Raw genomic sequence first — 22379 nt, forward strand, 5'->3', positions numbered from 1 at the left:
ACACGCATGGATAACTTCGAAACTTCGTTTATTTACTTCTGTTACAAATTAAAAAAAAAAAAACAAACAGCCCAAAAATGGCATCTTTCTTCGCAAAAAAAAAAAAAAAATCTCATTCTGGTGGGGGAAAAAAAAAGGGCTAGATTGGCCTAAAATGGAGGTATTCTGCTATGTACGGCAGTTACCTGCCCTTGGGGAATTCCTGGGCCTGCAATAACATTTCCAAAATGGCCACGTTGACGTAGCCGTGATAAATCATTGTTTTTCGCTGTAAAAAAAAAAACTACTTGATCAAATGAAGTGAAATTTTTTTTCGGAGAACTTCAGTCTATAACAGTTACGTACAATAAATTTTTTTTTTTCAAAATTTCCATTTTTTAATGTCGTCACAAAACTGTATAAGTACCAGACTATCATTACACACGAAAAAATATAGATTTATTTCTGGGTAAAGTTCCCCCGAGTTTTCCTTTCACTTCAGTAAATACTGGTCTTTTGTTATATATATATGGCGTACTATTATCCTTATATATATGATGTTTATGTTTATATATATATATGTATAAGTGATAGTGTATGTGTGTGTCTGTGTGTGTCTGTGCGTCTGTGTGCATTTCCCTACGCTAAAACTCTGTCAATTTTAAGCCTACAGATTCGAAATTTGATATACAGGGTACTGAGATTTGGGAAAATCGATGTGATAGGTTTTCGACAGAAATTTGGCGATTAAGTGGTCAATATTCAACAATTAGACCTTTGAGAACTCTACCAAACTTCTCCTACAATTTAAGGTCTGAACACGTGATATTTTATATATAGATTCCTTGGACATGGATCTAACTTATTAACTTTACTTGATCCCTAAACAATAAATGTTAAGAGGTCATAATAGGGGTCAAAGTTTTAAAAAATTGACCTTTTTTTTTCCTTAGCATACACTTCAAAACACCTGGGCAACGCCGGGCACCGATTGCTAGTATATATATATATACACACACACACACACACAATAAGTTCAATATACAGGGGTCGTTCCAAAAGTAAGGCTTCCTATTTTTTCACTCAGCTATAAAGATGGAAGTGTGGCCATTAAAACAAGCGACCTTTTGTGTTTCATTCTTAATGCAGCCTCTTTTGATACATCAGCCGCTCACTTTGTCACTCACATTTTTGTCCTGACTTTGAAATCGACGAACTCATCTAACTGTGCTGACATCAATTGCATCAGCTTCAAAACGTTCAACAGGCATTAGTGCACAGCGAAATTTAATGATGCATTCCTGCTTCTGGTGCAAGAGTTACTTTCTTAGAATTTTACACCATCAATATCTGCAACAAAGAGATGAACTTCCCAGGTCATGAATGCATCAGTTCAGTTATCATATGAATGCAATTTGTAATCCCCTCTGACCAATTCAGGTGGAATAAAAATAGGAGGCATTACTTTTGGAACGCTCTGGCCTTGATGGAAGGGAGACAAAAACTTGCGGCTATGGTTTCAAATGATCTGAAATAACAGCAAGGAGAGACTTGATACCAAATATTTCTCATATGTTATATCTCCCCTCTTTTGGAAATAGGGTACGATTATGAATATCTCCAGTATCAAATAATCCTTATAGACTTTGAAATTTACTTTATGTATGAAAACCAAAGAGGGACGATATAACATATGATAATTATTTGAAATCAAATCTCCCCTTGCTGTTATTTAAGATTATTTGAAACCATTGCAGCAAGTTTTAGTCTCCCTTCCATCAAGGGCAGAGGTTTTGAAGAAATATCAGATATTTTATAATTCATATGCAAAATTAGGAAACCAAATGACTGATTTAAACATTTTATGGCTGTAAAAAAGTGCCAAAAATAGGCTCTGAACGATGCATGATCACATAGCCCACTACACAATTCAGGTCATTAGATTTCCAACGAGCCCTGATTTGTTAAATTCTGATCAATAGTCGCCGAGATTTGGAACTTATAAAATTGCCCCCAAAAAAAGTAAGATATATATATATATATATATATATATATGGATATATCTATAATCGTAACCAAATTGAATAGTGAAATGCTCATATCTTTGTTTCTATGGGGCAAAACTACATGAAAATTTGCAGGCTTTTTGAAGATTTTATGACAATTGGAAAAAAACAAAAAAAAACTATTTTCCAACCAATAAAATATGCCCAAATTTACATACATTTGTATATATAGTGTCCTGGCAGGCCAACTTTAGTTTTTATGTTTTGGGTGAATTTTGCTTAGGTTTTTCTTTTGCTTAGTTGTCTTCCCTGTGACCTTGCTAGGCCACACACACACGCATATATATATATATATATATATATATATATATATATATATATGTACACACATGCGCGCTAGAAATAAACAAATTGAGTGTAACGTAAGTGTTTAACTGATGAGAAAAAGTGTTTTTTTCCGAAGCATCATCATCCTTTGATTGTCCTTCATTGAATTATTGATAGAACGCCGATGCAGTTATTTATCAAGAAAGAATGTCTATAATTGGTCAGTGCTCCAAGGGAGAAACAAAAAAAAAAAAATAAAAAAATAAGAAAACGGAACATGATCAATTAAGATTTGCAGTTTGAACAATATTGATCACACGTAACAGAACTTGAGATTTACCTTGTTCTCTCATCAACTGCTTCTCATAGTTTTAGTTTTTAGGCATTTTTTAAAGATTATTTTCTGCTTTTTACTATTATTTTCTTTTACAACAAAAAAAAAGAAAATCAAGCATTTTTGTTTTCTTCACTTGAAGAAATTGTAATTAAAAAAAAAAAGAAAAAATTTTCTACTCATTTTTTTTTTATAAAATAAACTCCCCCCCCCTCACGATTTTCATGCAATCGTCAATTTTTTTGCGAATACCATTTTGACCAACTACCATTCAACTCATCATTATTCTTTGTCAACCATTCGTTGTATACCCCCACCTCCACCCAACTTCTTAAAGTAGCATTCCCTTAATTGCTGTCGGTTGTTCATTTAAAATTGTTTCAATCAATCTACACAAATGATAGTGTAGTTGATAATGTGTATATAAACATTAAGATTTTCTTTTATATTGTACCTTGATTGGATGAGCTTGATTTCAATGAGTCTGAGTGTTGATAAAATGGTCAGGTTTCGATCTCAGTTTCAACTACTAGCTTGTTTAGCCACATTGACGAGCTATAAAATGGCAAAACAGTTTGTGATTAAATATGTATTGCTGATAATGTTTATAACTTCTTGTATTTCATTTTACTTTAATCAAAGTTCTCATAAATCAAGGGGCCCCTTTCCTGGGGGAGGGGGTTGAGCTAACACTTGATCTGTATCATAAAGATATTTGTATATTTATTTAAAGTTCTCCTTTAGCTCTCAAACACAAAACCAATAAAGAACTTTCGACATAGTTTTCCTCTTCCAAATTAAACATTTATAGCATATTTTTCTTGTGGTCTCTTGGTCTTACTGAATTGCAGGACAAAAGTCTATGTAGTCTGCTGGAGTATCCCAATTCGTGCTGTTACTTAAGGAAACATCACTTGGAGAAGGTGCATCATCTATAAAGCGAAAATGTGTGTATGTATGTGTGTTTGTTTGTATGTATATATGTGTTTTTGTATGTCTGCTAAAAACTTTCGACAGACAGAACAAAAATTCACAAATTTGATCTCATATGAAAGCCCCATCCTTCGCCCGACAAATATCGAAAAATTGGCCAAAAACGTTAATTTTTTTTCACCGTGAAATCAGCACTTTTCTACATGGGGCGGGGTCAGCAAAAACCGTCTTCTCATGACGAATTCGCTTCTACGCATGCGTCATACGATGTCGTAACCTCATTTACTTTAAATATTTGAAAAAGCGACAGAGTTTCGGCGACGTCGTCTTAGCTCAGTTGCTTAGAGCGCCGTCTCATTATCTGAACGTTTTGGGTTCGAATTGTGGTGTGAGATGTCTTCTTTTTTTTTCGATTTTTTAAATTTTGATATTGAAGCAGGGTTATTTAAGCAATTTTTCACGTTCTATGTTTTTTTGGTTTTTATTTTTCAGCTTTTTAAAAGAAGTTTTAACGTTCGTTTTTCTGGGGTTTTTTCCCCATCACATTCGCGTTTTCTTTTGTTTTTGTTTTTCCGAGTTTTACATTTTACATCGTTCGTTTGCCTTACGTTAGTTTTTTTTTGTGTTTTTTTCGATTTTTTTATACTTCGCTTATTCTTATGTTTTGATTACCCCCCTTTCCGCTCGAGCACACACACCTCTAAACACCCGGAAGCCATTTTTCACATGTTTTTTTTTTGGGGTTTTTATTTTTTAGATTTTTTAAAGAAGTTTTAACGTTCGTTTTTCTGTTTTCTTTTTCCATCACATTCGCGTTTTCCTTTTTTGTTTTTCCGATTTTTACATTTAACATCGTTCGTTTGCCTTACGTTATTTTTGGGGGGTGTTTTTTTTTTTCGATTTTTTAAAGTTTTAACATTTTAATATTTAATATTTAAAGATATTTACTTCGCTTATTCTTATGTTTTGATTACCCCCCCCCGCCCGAGCACACACACCTCTAAACACCCGGGCAACGCCGGGTACCCCCCGCTAGTCTATATATATATATATATAAAAGCGAAAATGTGTTTATGCATGTTCGTTTTTGTGTATGTCCAAGAAATGCTTTTTTTTCCGAGAAGCGATCAGTCGACTAACTTCTTAAAACTTTTTATATCATGCCTAAATGATAATATCTACGGGTTAACAACCGGGGTCGCCTGTCTATTTAATTTGCTCGACTTTCAAAAGATAAATATTCAAGATTTTTCGATCGCCGCACGTGCATTAAGGTTTTTCATACAAAAAAAAGAAGTGAGTAGACTCGCGGTAAATAAAACACTGTCCTGCACTCAAATTTGACGTCAGTAAGTCGTCAAAAACGGGCACCTGCCGTTAAACGTCGCACGTTTTTTTTTTCACACTTTATTATTTTCCAACTGCGCGTCAAGGCTTCGTTTTTTTTTTTTTTAACAACCACCCGGCCAACGATTTTTGTTTTCATTTACTCAAAAACATACACACCTCCAAACACCCGGGAAACGCCGGGTACCCCCGCTAGTTCCTCATAAAAGCCAATGTAGTTTGGCCATAGCGAGAAGATCCTATTTATACTGCAAATACTGTTATTTGGAATCAGGGTTTACTTTCAGATAATATATCCTCATTCCAGATTGTACTGAAAAAATCCTATACAGAGAAATCTTAGATACTCAAGGAGAGTATCTAGTAGGCATTCGAGTTATTTTATTCTTTGTGTTTTTTTATAGTGGAAGGAGGTTTGGTTTGGTTTGGTTTTACGGCATATCAACCTTTTTTTTTTTGTTATTTGATGCCAACATTTGTAAATTGAATTTTTGTTTTGTGTCGTGAAGTACATATTTTAACTTAGTGAATCAAGTCAGCCTTTTTGGATCATTAGGTGATGTACTTTTTTTTGGGGGGGGGAGTAAAGTTGGATTGAGCTAAATATGTATTCTTTTGTATAAATTTACTTTTTTCAGAAATGTTAGTATTTTGTTAGAATTTATTTTTTTTAATAGTTCTTTCATATTGTTGGCATTGTAATAATTTTGCTGGATATGCACGAGATCGCCACAATCCAAAAGAAAGTGTTTTACCGGAAAGGGTTCTTGGCATGCCAAACATTCTGGAAGGTTTTTTTTTTTTTTTTTTTTAGCAAGAAAGAGTAGGTAATGTGCGTGTGTTCTATGTGAATGTGGGGCAAAATCACTTCCTCCATTCACAATTTTCTGAAATCTGGTAACCATTTTTCTATTGTGGGTTTTATTTTTAAAAGTTTGTTATTTTGACAGTTATTCCATTTTTCTTGCCATTTCTTCATAATGAGATTATTAATTATTTGTCTGTAGTCCTAGAATGGGATTTTTATATTGCTTATATTGAGGTTTTGGCAGCTATGTCAGCTTTTTCATTGCCCTGAATTATCCAGAAGAATTCGATATTTTTTATTTTGTGAAAGAGTATTATACTTTGTAATAAGTTGAGGAGTAGTGTGTTAAGTTTTGGTTCTTTAAGGATTAGAGTATAGATAGGGAGTCTGAAAACATTATAAATTTGTTGTGGGTGAGGTCAGTAATGAGATCTAAAGCCAGGTCTATAGCTGTGGCTTTAGCACTAAAAATTGAAGCATAGTCTTGTAATCGCTTCTGTAAAGTGATGTTACTGGATACTATTCCGCATCCAGTACTGTTGCTGTCTTTGGAACCATCTGTGTATTGGATATTTTTCCTGAATGTAAATTAGTTTCTCTTGATAGGTTTCAGGCTGTTTCAGTAGCCAGGGTAGAAGGCTTAGTTGGTTGACATCATGGATGTTGGTGATTGTGGTACCTGCATCTTCCACTAGTGGTTTCATACGGAGACCAAAAGGTTGTATAGCATTTACTTTTTGGTCAAATAGGTCTCGCTATTAGGGACTGAAGATGCAGTTATGGGCTGGATTTGTTGGTTGTGATTTTTTCCTATTATAGAGAGAGTAATCTAGTGGGTTTCCAATACATTCATAAGTAGGATTGTCTGGGCAAGTTAGAATTTCTGTCAAGTATTGTAAAGCTAGTTTGTTGCGTCAAATTGACAATCGGGGTTCGTTGGCTTCTGCATAGAAACTACAGATGGAGGAAGTTCAGAAGGCTCCCAGTACAAGCCTGATGCCCTTATGTTGAACAGTGTCTAATGTCTTTATGTGTGACTTTCTGGTGGCACCGTAAATGAAGCTGCCATAATCTAGTTTTGATCGCACTAGTGATCTTTATAACTTTAATAGGGTGTGTCTGTCCATTCCATAATCTGTGTGGGCAATGATTTGCATTAGCTGGAGAGTTTTGTTACGTTTATTTTTTAGGTGTTTGATATGAGGGATGCAAGTCTTGTCTAATATTAGCCCTAAGAATTTACAACAGGAATCTGGGTATGATACAGTTTTAAAGGATATCCATGCAGTTTTCAAAGCTGACCAAAGTGCATAGATTCTGTTTTGTTAGTGAGAAATTTGAATCCATTCTCAGTTGTCCATTTTTTATTTTATTTTGTCAATGCATTGAAGTTAACCCTCATTTATGTGGATATGTCTTGAGGTGTACGCAATTAGAAAATCGTCGACATATAGTCAACAATCCACGGCTTGTTTTATGTATCCAACGATATTGTTCATTTTTAGGTTAAATAATGTTACAGACAAAATACTTCCCAGTGGGACTCCCGTTTCCTGTTCCTTGATGTTGCTACACTGACATTAGTTTACTGTTGATGAAGAGGGGTGGTCTTTCTTTCAGTCCAGCTTCTTTGAGATCTTTCATGGTATCATAATCTTTTTCAAGGTCAAAAAAAATACCAGTAATATGTTTTTTTGTATAAATGCTTTCTGATTAAAGTTTCCAATCGTATTAAGTGATCTGTAGTGCTCCGATGCTTTTAGAAGCCGCATTGAAAGTTGATTATTATTTTATTAGTATCTAGATCAAATTAGTCTAGTGTTTACCATTCTTTCTATTGTCTTGCATACACAGCTTGTTAGTCTATGGGGCGATAATTGGAGGGGGTAAAATGCATTCTTTCCTGGTTTTGGTATGGGAATGACTGTGGTTTCCATATAGCTGGAACATTGCCAGAAGGATGAAAAATAAATACTTTAATGGTTGATCTGGTAGTTGTTTTATGAAATGTTATCTCATCTGATACCTCAGCTGTGTTATTGGCTTTTTTTTTTTTAATGAATTCTTCTGTTCATGAATGGTAAAACGTTTGTTAGATTCTTCTTTTTAAAGTTCAGTTTGTTTTTTTCTGATTCCTGTGTAATAGTCTAGAATTTTTTTTATTGTAATGTTTGGATGATGAATTATTTGCAATAGTATCTGCAAGCATATTGGCTATGTCCTTTTTTTTTTGTTACTTTGTTATTGTTTATACAGAAGTGGTTGAGAGGGAATTGGTGTTTTTTCCTGATATTTTCCGTTTCATATTCCATATTGTTTTGTCTTGGTGTTATTATTGATTTTGGACACAAAGTTCTTCTATGATTGCCATTTGGTCTTTTTTATTGTTCGTTGTCCTTTAGCTCTGCATATTTCAAAGTTGTTTGAATTCTGAGTAGTTGGTTGGTTGTTAAATTTTCTTAATGAAGCACATTGTAGTCTAATAGCTTTTTTACAATCATTAAACCAAGGCCGATTATACTTGTTTGATGGTTTTGTTTTAGATGTTCATTCTTCAGCTATTGAGATGATGGTATATTTAAAGTGAGTGATCGGGTCTTCCGCATGTTTTTTTAGGGATGGAGTTAATAATAATTTGAATTTATTCCAGTTAGTTTTTTAAGGCTCCAGCAAGGAATTTTTGAGGTTATTTCAGGACCAAAGTGTTCTAATGCTATTGGGAAGTGGTTACTTCCACAGGTGTCCTTGTGCACTGTCCAGTTGTAATCCATGAAAATACTAGGATCACTTATGCAGAGGTCAATTGCTGGGAACGAGTTTGTAGAAGATTAATAAAGATTGTTTTTTTGTTAATATATATGCATGGGTTGTTGCTGTTGATAATATTTTTTATAATGATTCCTTTTGCGTCTGTCTCTAAGCATCCCCAACTAGTATTATGACTATTAAGTCGCCTAATAATAAGAAGCGGGGAGGGAGTTGGTTGATACGTTCTTCTATTTCAGTTTCATCTGTAGGGTCGTTTAGATGGTTTTAAAAAGGTCTCTTGTATGGCATATTATTGTAGGGTAGAGATTGGATATTAGTAGAATTAATTCCGGTTGGCTTTTATACCTCTGCAATTGGCATCGGATTATTTTGTTGGCCATAGTTTAATTTTATTATTTGATTTCCTTTTGTCTTGTTGAGAATAGGGGTGGTTGTTTTCTACTATTTGATAATGCTAGATGGTTCTCACCACAGTTTGGGCATTTTATGTTTCCTGGTGTTCATTATATATATGTATATTAGCAGGCTGGCCGGTCATAAAATACGTTTAAATAGGATATTTTCATCTCTTCAGATTTTGTATTTTATTATTATAGTCAATTCTCTATTGATTATCGTATTGTGCCCAATGTATAGCAGCCCCCCCACCCCGACCTGGTCAAGGCATATAATACGCTTAAATATGATATTTTAATTTAGGCAGATTTCGTATTTATTATTATAGAACCAATACTCTATTGATTATCATATTGTACCCAATATATAGTAGTGATTTTAAAAAAATTATAATATATATATATATATATATATATATATATATATATATATATGACTTGGGTATCATTAACTAGAATCGAAACAAAAACATATAGCCTTATTCGTTACCGTCTAACATACGCATACAAAAACATAAATAACATTGTTAAAGAAATAATTGCATATGTGCGAAGGAATAGAAATAACAGGTTTAGTCAAATTACGTGCCAAATTCTATTTATTTTTTTTATTTTTGACCCCTTAGCAGCTATTTTATATATTTTTTATAGCTATATTTTATGAGAACATGCAAAAAGTTATACTTGTATATATGGCTGTCAATCTTAAACTTGTTATCTTTCTCTTAGTCTGTCCGTTCCACTTTTTCTTGAAAACTACTAGGATGATCTGGTTGAAAATTTGTATGTACCTCTGTTATAAGATGCAGCGAACTCAATATTATGGTAATCATTTGGTGCACAGTTAGGGATCATCAATATGAGTTAACAGATTATTCACCAGAATACCACATTTATTCTAGAAATTTTCTCAAAAACTACTCGACCAGTCTGGATGGAATATTGTATCGGCCTTTGTTATAATAATGTGTAGACAATGAAGTATTATGGTATCGGTTTGATACACAATTAGAGATTAACAGGGATTAGTCCACATTTACTCCAGAAGCTTTCTTGGAAACTACTGAACCAATCTGGATGACATTTTTGATAGACTTTTATGACAAGGTGCAGGCAACTAAGTATAATGGTATCTGTTCGATGCACAGATTAATTTATATTTAATGCAAAAATGAGCACCATATTCAACCATCAATTTGGCATAAAGCTCATTCTAAGTCAATGGGGTATCATTTTTGCCTGTCTTTAAAGGGCTAAAAAAACTTGTAGTTCAATCTTCAAGAAACAAAGAAGAAATGTTGAAGTGTATAAGAGAATAGACAACATGAAATAAAAAAGATTATTTTTCCCTTTTTTTTTTTTTTTTTTTTTTTGCTTTGTCACGAAGATGCTTCTAGAAATAAATACAGTTTTGTTTCCCGCCCCCCCCCAACAAATGCTAACCTCGAAATAGAACTCGCTCAAAAGAATAAAAAAAATAAAAACAAAAACACAATTTTTCCTTGTTTCTTTACCAAACTGATTCAAATTTCATAATTAAATAAGCATAAAAAATTAAATATTATTTTTAAAACCAAACACACACACAAAAGAATTAATAAAATTTATAAATAACAAAAACTATAAAAATCCATTTTTTTTTTTCTATCCACTTCGAATTAAAATTTCCCCCTCTTCCTTCTCTCACCCTGGGAGCACATACCCGTTTCTGTATTATATGATATTTTTATTTGTATTTTTTTTTTTTTTTTTTTTGCAATTGTTAAATGAAAGCAGAAATAAACACTTGACTAATGGGCACTGAACAACTATAAAAAAAAAAATGTGTGAAAATAAACAGAATTTAAAAAAATAATAAAACAATAATAATCAATATTCAATTTTATTAATCAGTCCAAAATATCTTTTTGGATTATATTTATATTTTTTTTGTTTGAATCTCCCTCTCTATCTCTCTGTCTCAAAATCCCTCTCTTATTGAAATAATACAATTTTCTCCCATCATCCTCTCTTAGTAATTATCACAATCATTATTCTTATCTCGCAGTTTCAACCTCACTCTCTCTTTCTCATAACTTTCTCCCCCTCCCGCCTCACACACATTACCGACTTCTTTGATTTTTCTCTTCTCCTCCTACCTATTTTAGCTACTCTCTCTTTCTTTTCTAACCTTTTTCTTTTCTTATTTTATCCCTTTCACAAACAACATTCTCCTTACATTCGTGCACCTTCTCTCTTTTGTCAGGTTTGTCTTCCCACTCCGTCAATTTCTTCTCCATTTTTCTGCCCTACCTCTAATTTTACTATAAATCTCTCTCTCTCTCTCTCTCTCTCTCTCTCTCTCTCTCTCTCTCTCTCTCTCTCTTCATTAACACCTTCATTTTTCTCACAGCTTCCTTTACATAGCCTCCCTTCTACACTGTTTTTGGCTCTTTCTCACTCTCTCTCTCCTCAACTTTTTCCTATTCACTATAACATTTTTCTTTCCGTCACAGAAAATGATTCGGTATTATCTAGCCTCCACATTCTGATTAAAGAGTCGTATCTGTTCTGTATAGTGTTAGGAGGAAAAATCTTTCTTGACTGGGATAATTTTTGTTTACGTCCCAAATACCTCCCCTCTAAATTATACTACCCTTGTGTCACATCCTGCCTTTCTTGGGATGCGATAAATCGAGACAAAAATTGGTAAATTTTTACCTGGTTTCCAGCGTAACATTGTCCTTTAAAATGATGACTTTTCTAGATTTCCGGGTATGCTGAAAACGAATATCGCATTTAAATTTTCCACAAGCAAGTAGTTTTCCGAATATTAAGCAAATGTTATTGCTGGTAGCTATCTTGGTATGCACACTTGCACATATTTTTTCGAGGTTGCGTTTGTATGCGCTTACACATACCAAGATGGTCACCAACAATAACATAAATGACATTGCTTAATATACGGAAAACTACTTATCTGCGGCAAATTTAAATGCGATATTCGTTTTCAGCATACTCGTAAATCTGGAAAAGTCGTCACTTTGAAGGAAAATGCTAAGGTGGAAACCAGGTAAAAATTTACCCCCAAATTAATCTTTCCCACTCTTCTTATTTTGTCTTTCTCGCTTTCCCTTTCTCATCTTTTCTTTCATTCTCTTTATACTTTATCGCTGCCCCCCTCTTTCTCTCTTTTTTTCTATTTCTCTCTCACTTACTCTTAGATTGCTGTTTCGATTTTCTTTTCCATTTCAAATTTTCGTTTTCCCCTCCCCTCTACTTTCGTAGACTGCTTCCTTTATTCTTGCTTCACTCCCATTTATTTCACCTTCCCCTCTCACAAACTTTTCCTTACTCATAAACTTTTTTTATCTTCCCCTCCCACTCAGCCTTCCTCGTTCTTCCCCCCCCCACACTCTTATTTACTCTCACTTCCTCTCTCTCTTTTTCTTTTCGTTCTCCTCGCCCTTTCTTTCTTACGACCAGCCTTTCCCTTTTCTATTTATGTTCTCTTTAACTCTTGTTCTCCAACATTTTCCTATCAGTACTTTTCCCTCTCTTCTCAAAATTGTTAAAACGTATTGATTTAAAATTTATAAAAAAGACTTCAAAATGGCCGGCATTTGTCAAGTATACACATTGGAACGATAACGAAGCAAGGAGTGCTTGAATAAATTAGCAGAACTTCAGCTCGTTTATGATCTTTCAATCTGTCAATGGAGGTGGGGGGGGGGGGGAGACAGCAAACATTTGATGGGAACAAGATAAAGACTGACATACTAGATGGATCGGTAGACCAACCAACCCATGAAAAGGAAAACAGCAATATCTCACCTATCAAGGAAGAGGCAGACTAACGGTAATGAGAAAACAATTCATAACATACACAGTAAACAAAAGTGTGTATATATATATATATATATATATATATATATATATATATATATATATATATATACTAGCATGGGTGCCCGGCGTTGCCCGGGTGTTTTGAGGTGTATGCCAAGCAAAAAAAACAATCAAAACAAGGTCAATTTTTTTTAACTTTGACCCCTATGACCCCTTAAAATTTATTGTTTAGGGCTCAAATAAAGTTATTGTTAGATCCATGTCCAAGGAATCTATATCTAAAATTTCACGTGTTTAGGCCCAAAATTGTAGGAGGAGTTTGGTAGAGTTCTCAAAGGTCAAATTGTTGAACTTTGACCCCTTAATCGCCAAATGTCTGTCCGAAAACCAATCACATCGATTTTCCCAAATCTCAGTACCCTGTATATCAAAAAGTAAAATTGACAGAGTCATTGCGTAGGGAAATGTACACAGACACACACTTTCACACACATATATATATATATATATATATATATATATATATTAGCATGCCATCTGGCGTTGCCCGACCGAAAATAACGCTTAAATATGATATTTCAATTCATACAGATTTTGTGTTTATTATTATAGAGCCAATTCTCTATTGATTGTTATATCGTACCCAATATCTAGTAGTGATTTCAAAAGTTAAAAAAAATTATATGACTTAGGTGCCATCAATTAGAATCGAAACCAAAACATATAGCTCTCTAGTGTTATTCGTTACCATCTGAGCTAAGTCCATATGCATATTAAAACTTTAAAAATCAATGTAGTTCAGCATATAAATGTATATTTGCACATGCAAAGAAGATACATGTTTTGTTGACTTATGCCTATGTTCCAATTTTGACTCCTTAGCAGCTATTTTGACCAGCTAAAACCCAAATCGAATTTGTTCCACATGTCTGAATCCCTTATATATCAAGTTTCAAGTCTGTAGACCAAAAATTGACAATAGTTTGGTAGAGACCGTTCCGCACACACAGACAATTTCACTTTATATATATATATATATATATATATATATATATATATATATATATATATATATATATATATATATAATATTTTTATAAACAAATATTAATTATTTTTTTACAGACAGACAATAGTACTTCACGCTTCTGCAATCTTCAGTATAGGAAGTGTCAGCTGAAGGATTCAACCTGGTCAAAAGTCACCTTTGGCTTTGCCGCCAATATAACTCCTGGACCATCAAGAATTATCATGAGAAAAAAAAGATAAGTTGTGTCGAGGCAAGCGAACAAATACAAAAAATTAGGCAGTAGAGTTCAACAGGAGACGTTGAAACATTGCATTACATTAAGATTGACAGCTTATTATAACTGTTTTAAAGCGACCCAATACTTATACTGTACTAATATTTTTTATAAAAAAATAAATATTAATTAGAATTTGTGTGTGTGTGTGCGTGTGTGTGTGTATATATGTTGTTTTGGTAAAATGTTTTTTCAGTTATATTTCACGCTTTGTGTATTTCAATCCTTTTGGTTTAGAATCTCATTGTATCTTAAATATAACAGCATCTATATATATATAAATAACAGCATATATATAAATAACAGTATAGTTACATTCCAAGATCCAAATATTTATTTTTCATGCAAAATAGCTCTTCCGGCATGCTAAAATTTCGGGACATTTTTTACAGATACATTTCGTTATGCAGAAACAAACGATTATTATTCTCTTTCAGTGCATATACTCTTCAGAAAAAATAGAAATCCATTGCTTAGATAGGAAAAAAAGCATGACAATGTAATGCTACAAAAAGAAAAAAGTTCATAGAAGACTCAACATCGTGTGGTTGTTCCGGCAGCCATCTTTGTTCATATTGTAAAGCTTATACATATATCCTAGAATTATTATATAATTATTTATAAAATTTCTAAATTTTTTAGATGTGGATTGGTTATTTGAATTATTTGTATTATTTGGACTACTGGTCTTATTTTGAGTGTCATTTTCACAATGCTTTGGTCAAATTGATCTCTGACCTTCTTCAGGTGTATCTGGTCAAACTCGAGAATCTTTCTGTCAAACTCGGGAATTTGGACGGAATTTCAAACAGAAAAATTATTTAATTCATGCTCTCAGTCCTTGCACATTTGTAAAGTTACATCTTCTGAAGGTTGAAGGTTCAATCCTCAGTGTGGACGACCAAAATTACAACTGCAAATTACTTAAGACTTCTATCCAGTTATGGCTGATGCAACGAGAGCACGCTACCCCTATGAATTAAATAAAGGGTTCCGTTTGAAATTCTGTGCAGATTCCAGAGTTCAACAGAAAGATTCCAGAGTTCAACAAGATACACCGATTGAAATATTGTGAAAATGAGAACAGTAGTCCGAAAAATACAAATAATACAAATTATTTATGAGTTTGATATCATTGGTTTCATGGCAGAGTCACAAACTGGCAGACGGACAAAATATTAGCGTGCCTATTGTCAGGTCAAAAGCATAATACAAGACACATTCATCATTAAGAACTGGTATGCGAGACAGGACCCCGAAATGCACACCCAAATTTGCATAGAAGTCCTGGAAGATATGTGTGGCTTCTCGGATCTGCTTTCGACATGACAAGACGTGGACTGATATTTTATCTGTTCGACAATTTGCAGTTGTGCCTTTGAAATCAATAATATTGAACTCATAAATCATTATATAATTGTCTTATGAATAAATATAGCACTTACACATGTAATTGAGACGTTTACTTTTATTTCTCCATAACGGAATACATTAGATATATTAGAGGGACTGTATGTGTGTGTGTACTTCTTTAGTATTACTTATTCTAGAAAAGCCTCTGTGTGTGTGTGTGTGTGTGTGTGTGTGTGTGCGTGCGTGCATGTGTGCTCATATGTTTACTAGAAATAAAATGCTAGGTGACTTTGTGACTAGGTTTGAATCCCCCGACGGGCATTAATGGTCACTTTTACACTGATGATTGTGTAAACACAAAGCACTAGTGTCTCTTTATAGGTATAAAATTAATTTTTAATATTTATTTATAAAAACATGATCACACTCTATCTCTCTATCTGTATGTATGTGCGCGCACACACACACATTATATATATATATATATATATATATATATATATATATTTGGACACTGGTGTTTTTGTTTTTTTAATTTCATTCATCCAGAGGAATTCTCGAAGTAAAGACGAAACGTTGATGAACACATAGCTGGGCTTGTTCCTTTCCATTTCTCTTTCTCTAGCTATATGTTCATCAACGTTTCGTCTTTACTTCGATAATTCCTCTGGATGAATGAAATTAAGAAAACAAAAACACCAGTCCAAATATTTGAAAATTTTCTCGGGAAAAGTGTGACGCTATTCCATTTCAGAAACGGAAAAAGACGTTGGAAATTCATAAAAGGAGGGAGATGTTGCGTTGTTAAAGAGAGGGAGATTTTTAATAACATCATATAGCCATTAAAAATTTTTTAAAAAGATATGATGCAGTTAATATTCTTTTTGGATTAAAATATGTCCGCTAAAATTCAAATATAGGTGTGTAACTATATATATATATATTAATAGTATAAAAATGTCTGTGTGTATGCAGACAACACCAGTCTATAACAACACTTCAAAAGTCGGCAATGACAAAGATCTTTCTGATTCCCTCTCTTTTGATCTTGAGTACATGGTGCAATAGGGAAAAATATGGTTGATTAATTTTAATGCATCGAAAACCAAGCTTTTCTCTTTTCATCACAATCGCTCTGGGCCCAATTTAAATAGATGGCTCTCGTCTTGGGGAAGCGCCATGTCTTAAGCTTCTGGGACTGACCTTCACTCCTGATCTGAAATGGAACACATAAATTGGATCCGTTTCAAAGATCACTGGAAAAATAGTTGGATCATTCTACCGCTCAGGTAGGTATCTCACTGCCGATGCAATCTTCTATCTGTATAAGAGCTAAGTAGGTCCTAAAATGGAGTACTGTTACCACATCTGGGCAGAAGCTGCTCGCTGTACCCTATCCTGCCTTAACAAAGTTCAAAACCGGCTTTGAAACATAGGTGATGCCCTTTTCTCTTCTCTACACCCTCTTTCCAGAGATGTTGCGAGCCTGTCTCTGCTCTATCGTTATTTTCATGGCAACAAGTGAATCTGAGCCTCAATCTATAGTCAAACAACACTCAACTAGCTCCAACCACTATCAACAATTTCCCCCACTCTCTATCTCTGCCTAAATCTAAATGCAGATTCCAGAAACAAAGCTTCTTTCCTAAAATTGCCCGTCTGTGGAACACTGTGTTGATAACCTACTTCCTGACCAATTACAATAGGGTAGCCTTCAAGTCCTATGTAAATAAGTTCGTGTTGAGTTAAATAATCTTAAATAATCCAAATTCTACCCAATGTACACGATTAACAATTATTACATTACCACCTTACATTCACTAATCTTTAAGTGGCCTTCTAGCCTTGATAATTGGTGATATCCTTAAAAAAAAATAAGTAAACAAGCCCAGCATGCAATAAAATGAAAAATTTACTTTCACCATGACTAAGGTTTGTGCAAAAAATTTTTTAAAATTCAAAACGTGGTTTTTCAGAAAAGTGCAGAACAAACCAATGGACAAATGATTTAGGTGCAATTTTACCCTTACAATGCCCTTAGAGGAGCAACCAGAATTATGCCGGAAAATCCGTTCTGGCAAAAATTTACTTTTTCCACCACTAATGTTTGTGCAAAATTTCCAAAAAATCCAAGGCAAGGTTATTGAGAAAAGTGCAAACAAGCGAATAGACGAATGTGAGTGAATTACTAGGTCCAATCCATCCTTTGTCGGACAGGGGGATGGGGGGGTCAATAAATAAAGTCTCTTTAATGTTTAATTACCATAGCTTACTTTCTACAAAATCAATATTTGATTCTGATTCGTCAGTTTTTCTTGTGGATCGTTGCATCAAGTTGTTAAAAAAACGCAATTTGATTTAATTTCTTCTGATTTGAATAAAAAAAAATATTTCAGAAAAAAAAAAATCGATTGAGTATGAAAAGGAAAAGCAAAAAAAATTGTAAATAAATACATTTTAGTTTTTAAACGCATAGAATCAACAGAAGCAACACTCCTCTCTTTTTCAGTCTGAGAGGTTGGTCTCTCTAAATTGAGATTCCACTGAAACATGTATAATAAACATACTATATACCTGCTCTGTCCTCCATTGAGCACTCTTTAATTAACACACGGATTTCAGTGGATCTACACCTAGGAAACCAAGCTATAACACTATTATACACATATACAGACACACACACACACACATTACATATATATATATATATATACATACACACACACACGTATACATGCATATTGGTTTCCATGTCTAGATATGTTGTGCATTTGTTCTGCATCAGCAACAAAGGTTTTGGATTTTACAGGTGAGAGAGTTTTGTTGGTTTATAACTTTAGTCCAACAAATGGACTAAGTAGAGAGATGGCCGGAATAATTCCATCCGACTACTCTTGACCAAATCTGGATATGGAATTATTGTAATTCAATACGGCTTCAACAATGCCGGCTTCAAGTTCAATGCGCAGTGGATTCTTTTCAGAAAAGAATACAAAAGCAAACAACAGAAATCTTATCAGTTCAGCGACGGGAGATCCGCATATGTGAATGCACACATGCACAAACAATGTAGCCTTGTTGTACATTTTCAGGTGTAATTGCATCTACGTATTAAAATCGAATGCCTATACACTGTACTTATTGACCTTACGTCTCAATAGCAACGTGTCTCGTTTGAGACTAAGTTAAAAAAAAAAAAAAAAATTAATTTGTATATTTTATGGTTTGTCCATCCTTCGAGTTATTTTAAATATCCTCTATTCTATAATAAAGCGTAATATGCATTTTGGGGGTTTAAAAAATGGCCGTCACATCACATTAAAAGTTAATGATTCAAAAAAAAAAAAATTAATTAGTATATTTTATGGTTTGTCCATCCTTCGAGATATTTTAAATATCCTCTATTCTATAATAAAGAATAATATGCATTTTGGGGGGTTAAAAAATGGCCGTCACATCACATAAAAAGTTAATGATTAAAAAGAAAAAAAAAGAAACTGACAAATGCATTTTAAGTATTTAGAAGAATTGAGAAAGCAATTAAAGTCTTAGGTAAACCCTCACTCTATTTCTATAATGAGACAGTTTTTTTTTTTCTGTCCTATATACCACCAATTTATACCTTTTTATTTTCTTTGTTTTTCATACTTTCCGGTTTGAGATGTTTTCTTTCTCATTTCTTTTATTTGTCTTTGTGAAAAGAAAATTTTTTTTTTCAAATTTAACCGTTGTAAAGATCAGACATGTGCACGATTTATTTTAATCAAACATATCTATTTATTAAAATTCAATTCAATTCAGATTTTCAAGCAGGAAAAAAGATTCTTTGTTAGGAAATCAAGAAAGTATTTGTTTTCTCTTCTTTCGTGTCATGTTGATGGTACTGTGGATTGCAATTATTAAAAACAATTTCGTAATTGAATAGGATAATTAAAATATGAGAGTCGTTTATTGAATGGGTTTCTTTTCTGTTAAATACAAAGTATTTTCCCTTTTTTCTAAAACAGTGAAGACAACAACTGAAATTTCTTAATCAGTGAGTGTTTATTGTTCATCATTACCTTTATAAGTTTATAATAGTTTTTGAAATTTTAACAAATAGGGTTAATGTAATGATCTCCCTTTGATCTGAGTGAATCAACAGAAACAAAAGAGGTATCTAAATTCAATGAATACGGTTACATTTTGATTTTCTTCAACCTGATTGTGGCCAATGTGCACTGATGAAACCTTTTCATAAATTATTCTGATATTTTTTATGTCAAATAAATTTATATTTTTAGAATGTACGGAAAGATATGTAGAAAACAAAAATGTTGTAAGACAAAATTAGTTAGACCTAGGTAGTAAACTATAAAAATATACTTATGGCAATTCAGCTAAGCAGAGGTTTCACATTTCAGCCTCGTAGCGAAGCGTATTTTAGCCTGACGATTGCTTATGGAGATAAAACACCGGAAGCCTCTGTGTATTTAAATTGGCATAAATATATTTTCATAACTTAATATATAATATATACTAACCTGCGGCAACAATGATGATATATGCATATCTAATAAAGATTTTAATAGGAGACAGACAGAAATAAATGAGTGTCGAACAGACAAAACTGAAAGGAAAAATTAACGACTAAGATAGTGTATTAAGCTTTTTAGACTGGGTAAAATTTCAGGAGAGATGCAGAAACATAAGAGATTATAGATTATTAATGTCAGAAAATATAAAAAGCCCGATTTTCATAAATAAACACATGTGGAACATAGTGACAAGTTTTCATATTCTTTTTCATATATTTTTTCATGATTTTTTATTTTGTTTTGTGTTCACTCAAGATGTTTGATGCTTAATATATATTACAATGGATTTTACCTCATCACGTTTTATGAACTACATCATATGCATACATATGAACATTAAAAAAACTCTCCATTTGGATTATACCATTGTTCATAACCTTGGATTTTACGACTGTGCCCCTATTTTTCTTCATTGAACCTAACTTCACCATGGAATATCCTTTTTAATCTTGACTTCTTTTAAACTTTTCATGTCAGCTTTTTTAGTTTTCAATCCAGCTGCTAAGTAGCAACATTCGTGACTGCATATAAACATTATTTTGTTAAAAACATTTGATGAGATGCGCCATTTTTGTATTCCTTGTTGAATAATAAAATTGCCGTCATTTTTTTTATTTATTTACAAAATTGAATTCCAAATTTTCATATATATATATAGTAAAACCTCGGGATTCGGCATTAATCCATTCCAGGGTTGGGATCGTAAGGTGAAATCAACGTATGGCGGGGCCTAAGCAAAATTTTACACAGTACATATTAAAAATTAGTAACAAAATACAGTACAGTATATATTAGTTGGTTGGTTGTTTTTGTTTTACGGCATATCAACCCTTTTCGGGTTATTTAATGCCGAATCCAAAGATTTTAAAGAAAATTTTTTTTAATAGAATATATTTGTTGTTTTCATGTCGGTTTCTATTTAACCCATAGTTGGGACCCTAACAGGTACTACCACTCCGGGTCAGAGTGGACCTGGGAGCAATGGTAATTAAAGGGTGGCTCCACACTCCCCAAAGCCCACAAGCTGAGGCCTCACCACTGGATATAGTTTAAGGTCATATCCAGGAACCCCATTGAGGGACTTTTACCCTCTGCAGGGGGGCAATCGGCATATTCTAATGCCCCATCGACAGGGCCAGTACAGTATATAATACACATGTATATAATCAAATAACATTATAAATAGCACCATAAAGCGGGGCAAATACAGTAACCTGGCGCCAGAAAAATCTCATATTCCACATTGTAACCTGAAAAAACCCTATCCCAGGGTTCTACTGTATGTATTCGTATATATATATATATATATATATATATATATATATATATATATATGCATGCTCTGCCGCTACATTTAACATGCATAGAGCTTCATAAATAAAAAGATCGGTATGAATAAAGAGTGAAATAATTGGATCAGCACATTTTTCCCATAAACATATATATATATATATATATATATATATATATATATATATATATATATATGCATACACACACAAATAAACAGTGTAATTTCGTTGTAGAGAAGTAATTAACAGAATGCTCAATTACATATGCAAGAATATATTTAAAAATTTCAAATGACTATACATTAATGTGATCTATCGATACCTACTATTTCACAGAAACCTGGAAACTCAGCCTACAAGGGTAAATATATCTACTGTAATTCATATAATATTTTGATAGTTCCACATTATGATGATCTCTCCATTACATTCGGTATCTGTAGCCTTACTTGCTGAATTTTCAGATTTTATGTGAAACGGAGGGATCGATAGACGATCAAACTAACGTACAGTGTCAATTGAACTAAATAAGTATACACATGTACATGCATACTTACGTGCATTTAGAGGAAAAATTATTTAATTCACTTACCATAAATCTTTGTTGGTTTTTTTCAAACTGCTATCTCCTGCACCTGATAACCTTTCATTACACTTCTGTGCTCGAATGTACCTAAGAAGAAAAGCACACACACACAAAAATTGAAAACTAATTCAGCTTACACAAAACATATTGAATCAAATCAATTTTAATTAAATTTTATAAAACCTTTCATCTGACATTGTTTTTTTAACTGAACTTACTCATCATCAAGAAAATATATATTCATGTTTATGATTGGTAACTTTCTTTAACTGCAATAGATTCTCATTTCCCTTAGATAATTGAAACAGCAGAAAATTGGAATTCAGATTGGATCAATTAGGTTACAAGGACCCCACAGAATAAACAAACGAAAAGGAACGTTTTTGGGTGGCATAGGTTAAATATCAAGGCACATGGCATCTATAAACATATAAGAAAACCGAGTTGTTGACACACCGGTTCTTATTAGATCATCTCTAGTGCTACTAGATCAGGCTTCCTGGCCTCAAATCCACCAAACACTGATATTGTTATTTTTCCT

General features: G+C 33.1%; 1 protein-coding gene across 1 annotated transcript in view; it reads right to left on the reverse strand.

The window, feature by feature from the left end:
• The window catches only part of LOC145284477 (uncharacterized), a 537192-nt gene that overhangs the window by 85150 nt on the left and 429663 nt on the right, over nt 1-22379 (reverse strand). The window contains exon 5 of the mRNA XM_080133338.1: nt 21845-21925. Within this exon, the coding sequence (XP_079989464.1) occupies nt 21845-21925 (81 nt within the window). The remainder of the gene's footprint in view (nt 1-21844; nt 21926-22379) is intronic.

This window comes from Euprymna scolopes, chromosome 9 (genome assembly GCF_053919585.1).
Source record: "Euprymna scolopes isolate OS-2025 chromosome 9, ASM5391958v1, whole genome shotgun sequence".
NCBI classification, from domain to species: Eukaryota; Metazoa; Mollusca; class Cephalopoda; order Sepiida; family Sepiolidae; genus Euprymna; species Euprymna scolopes.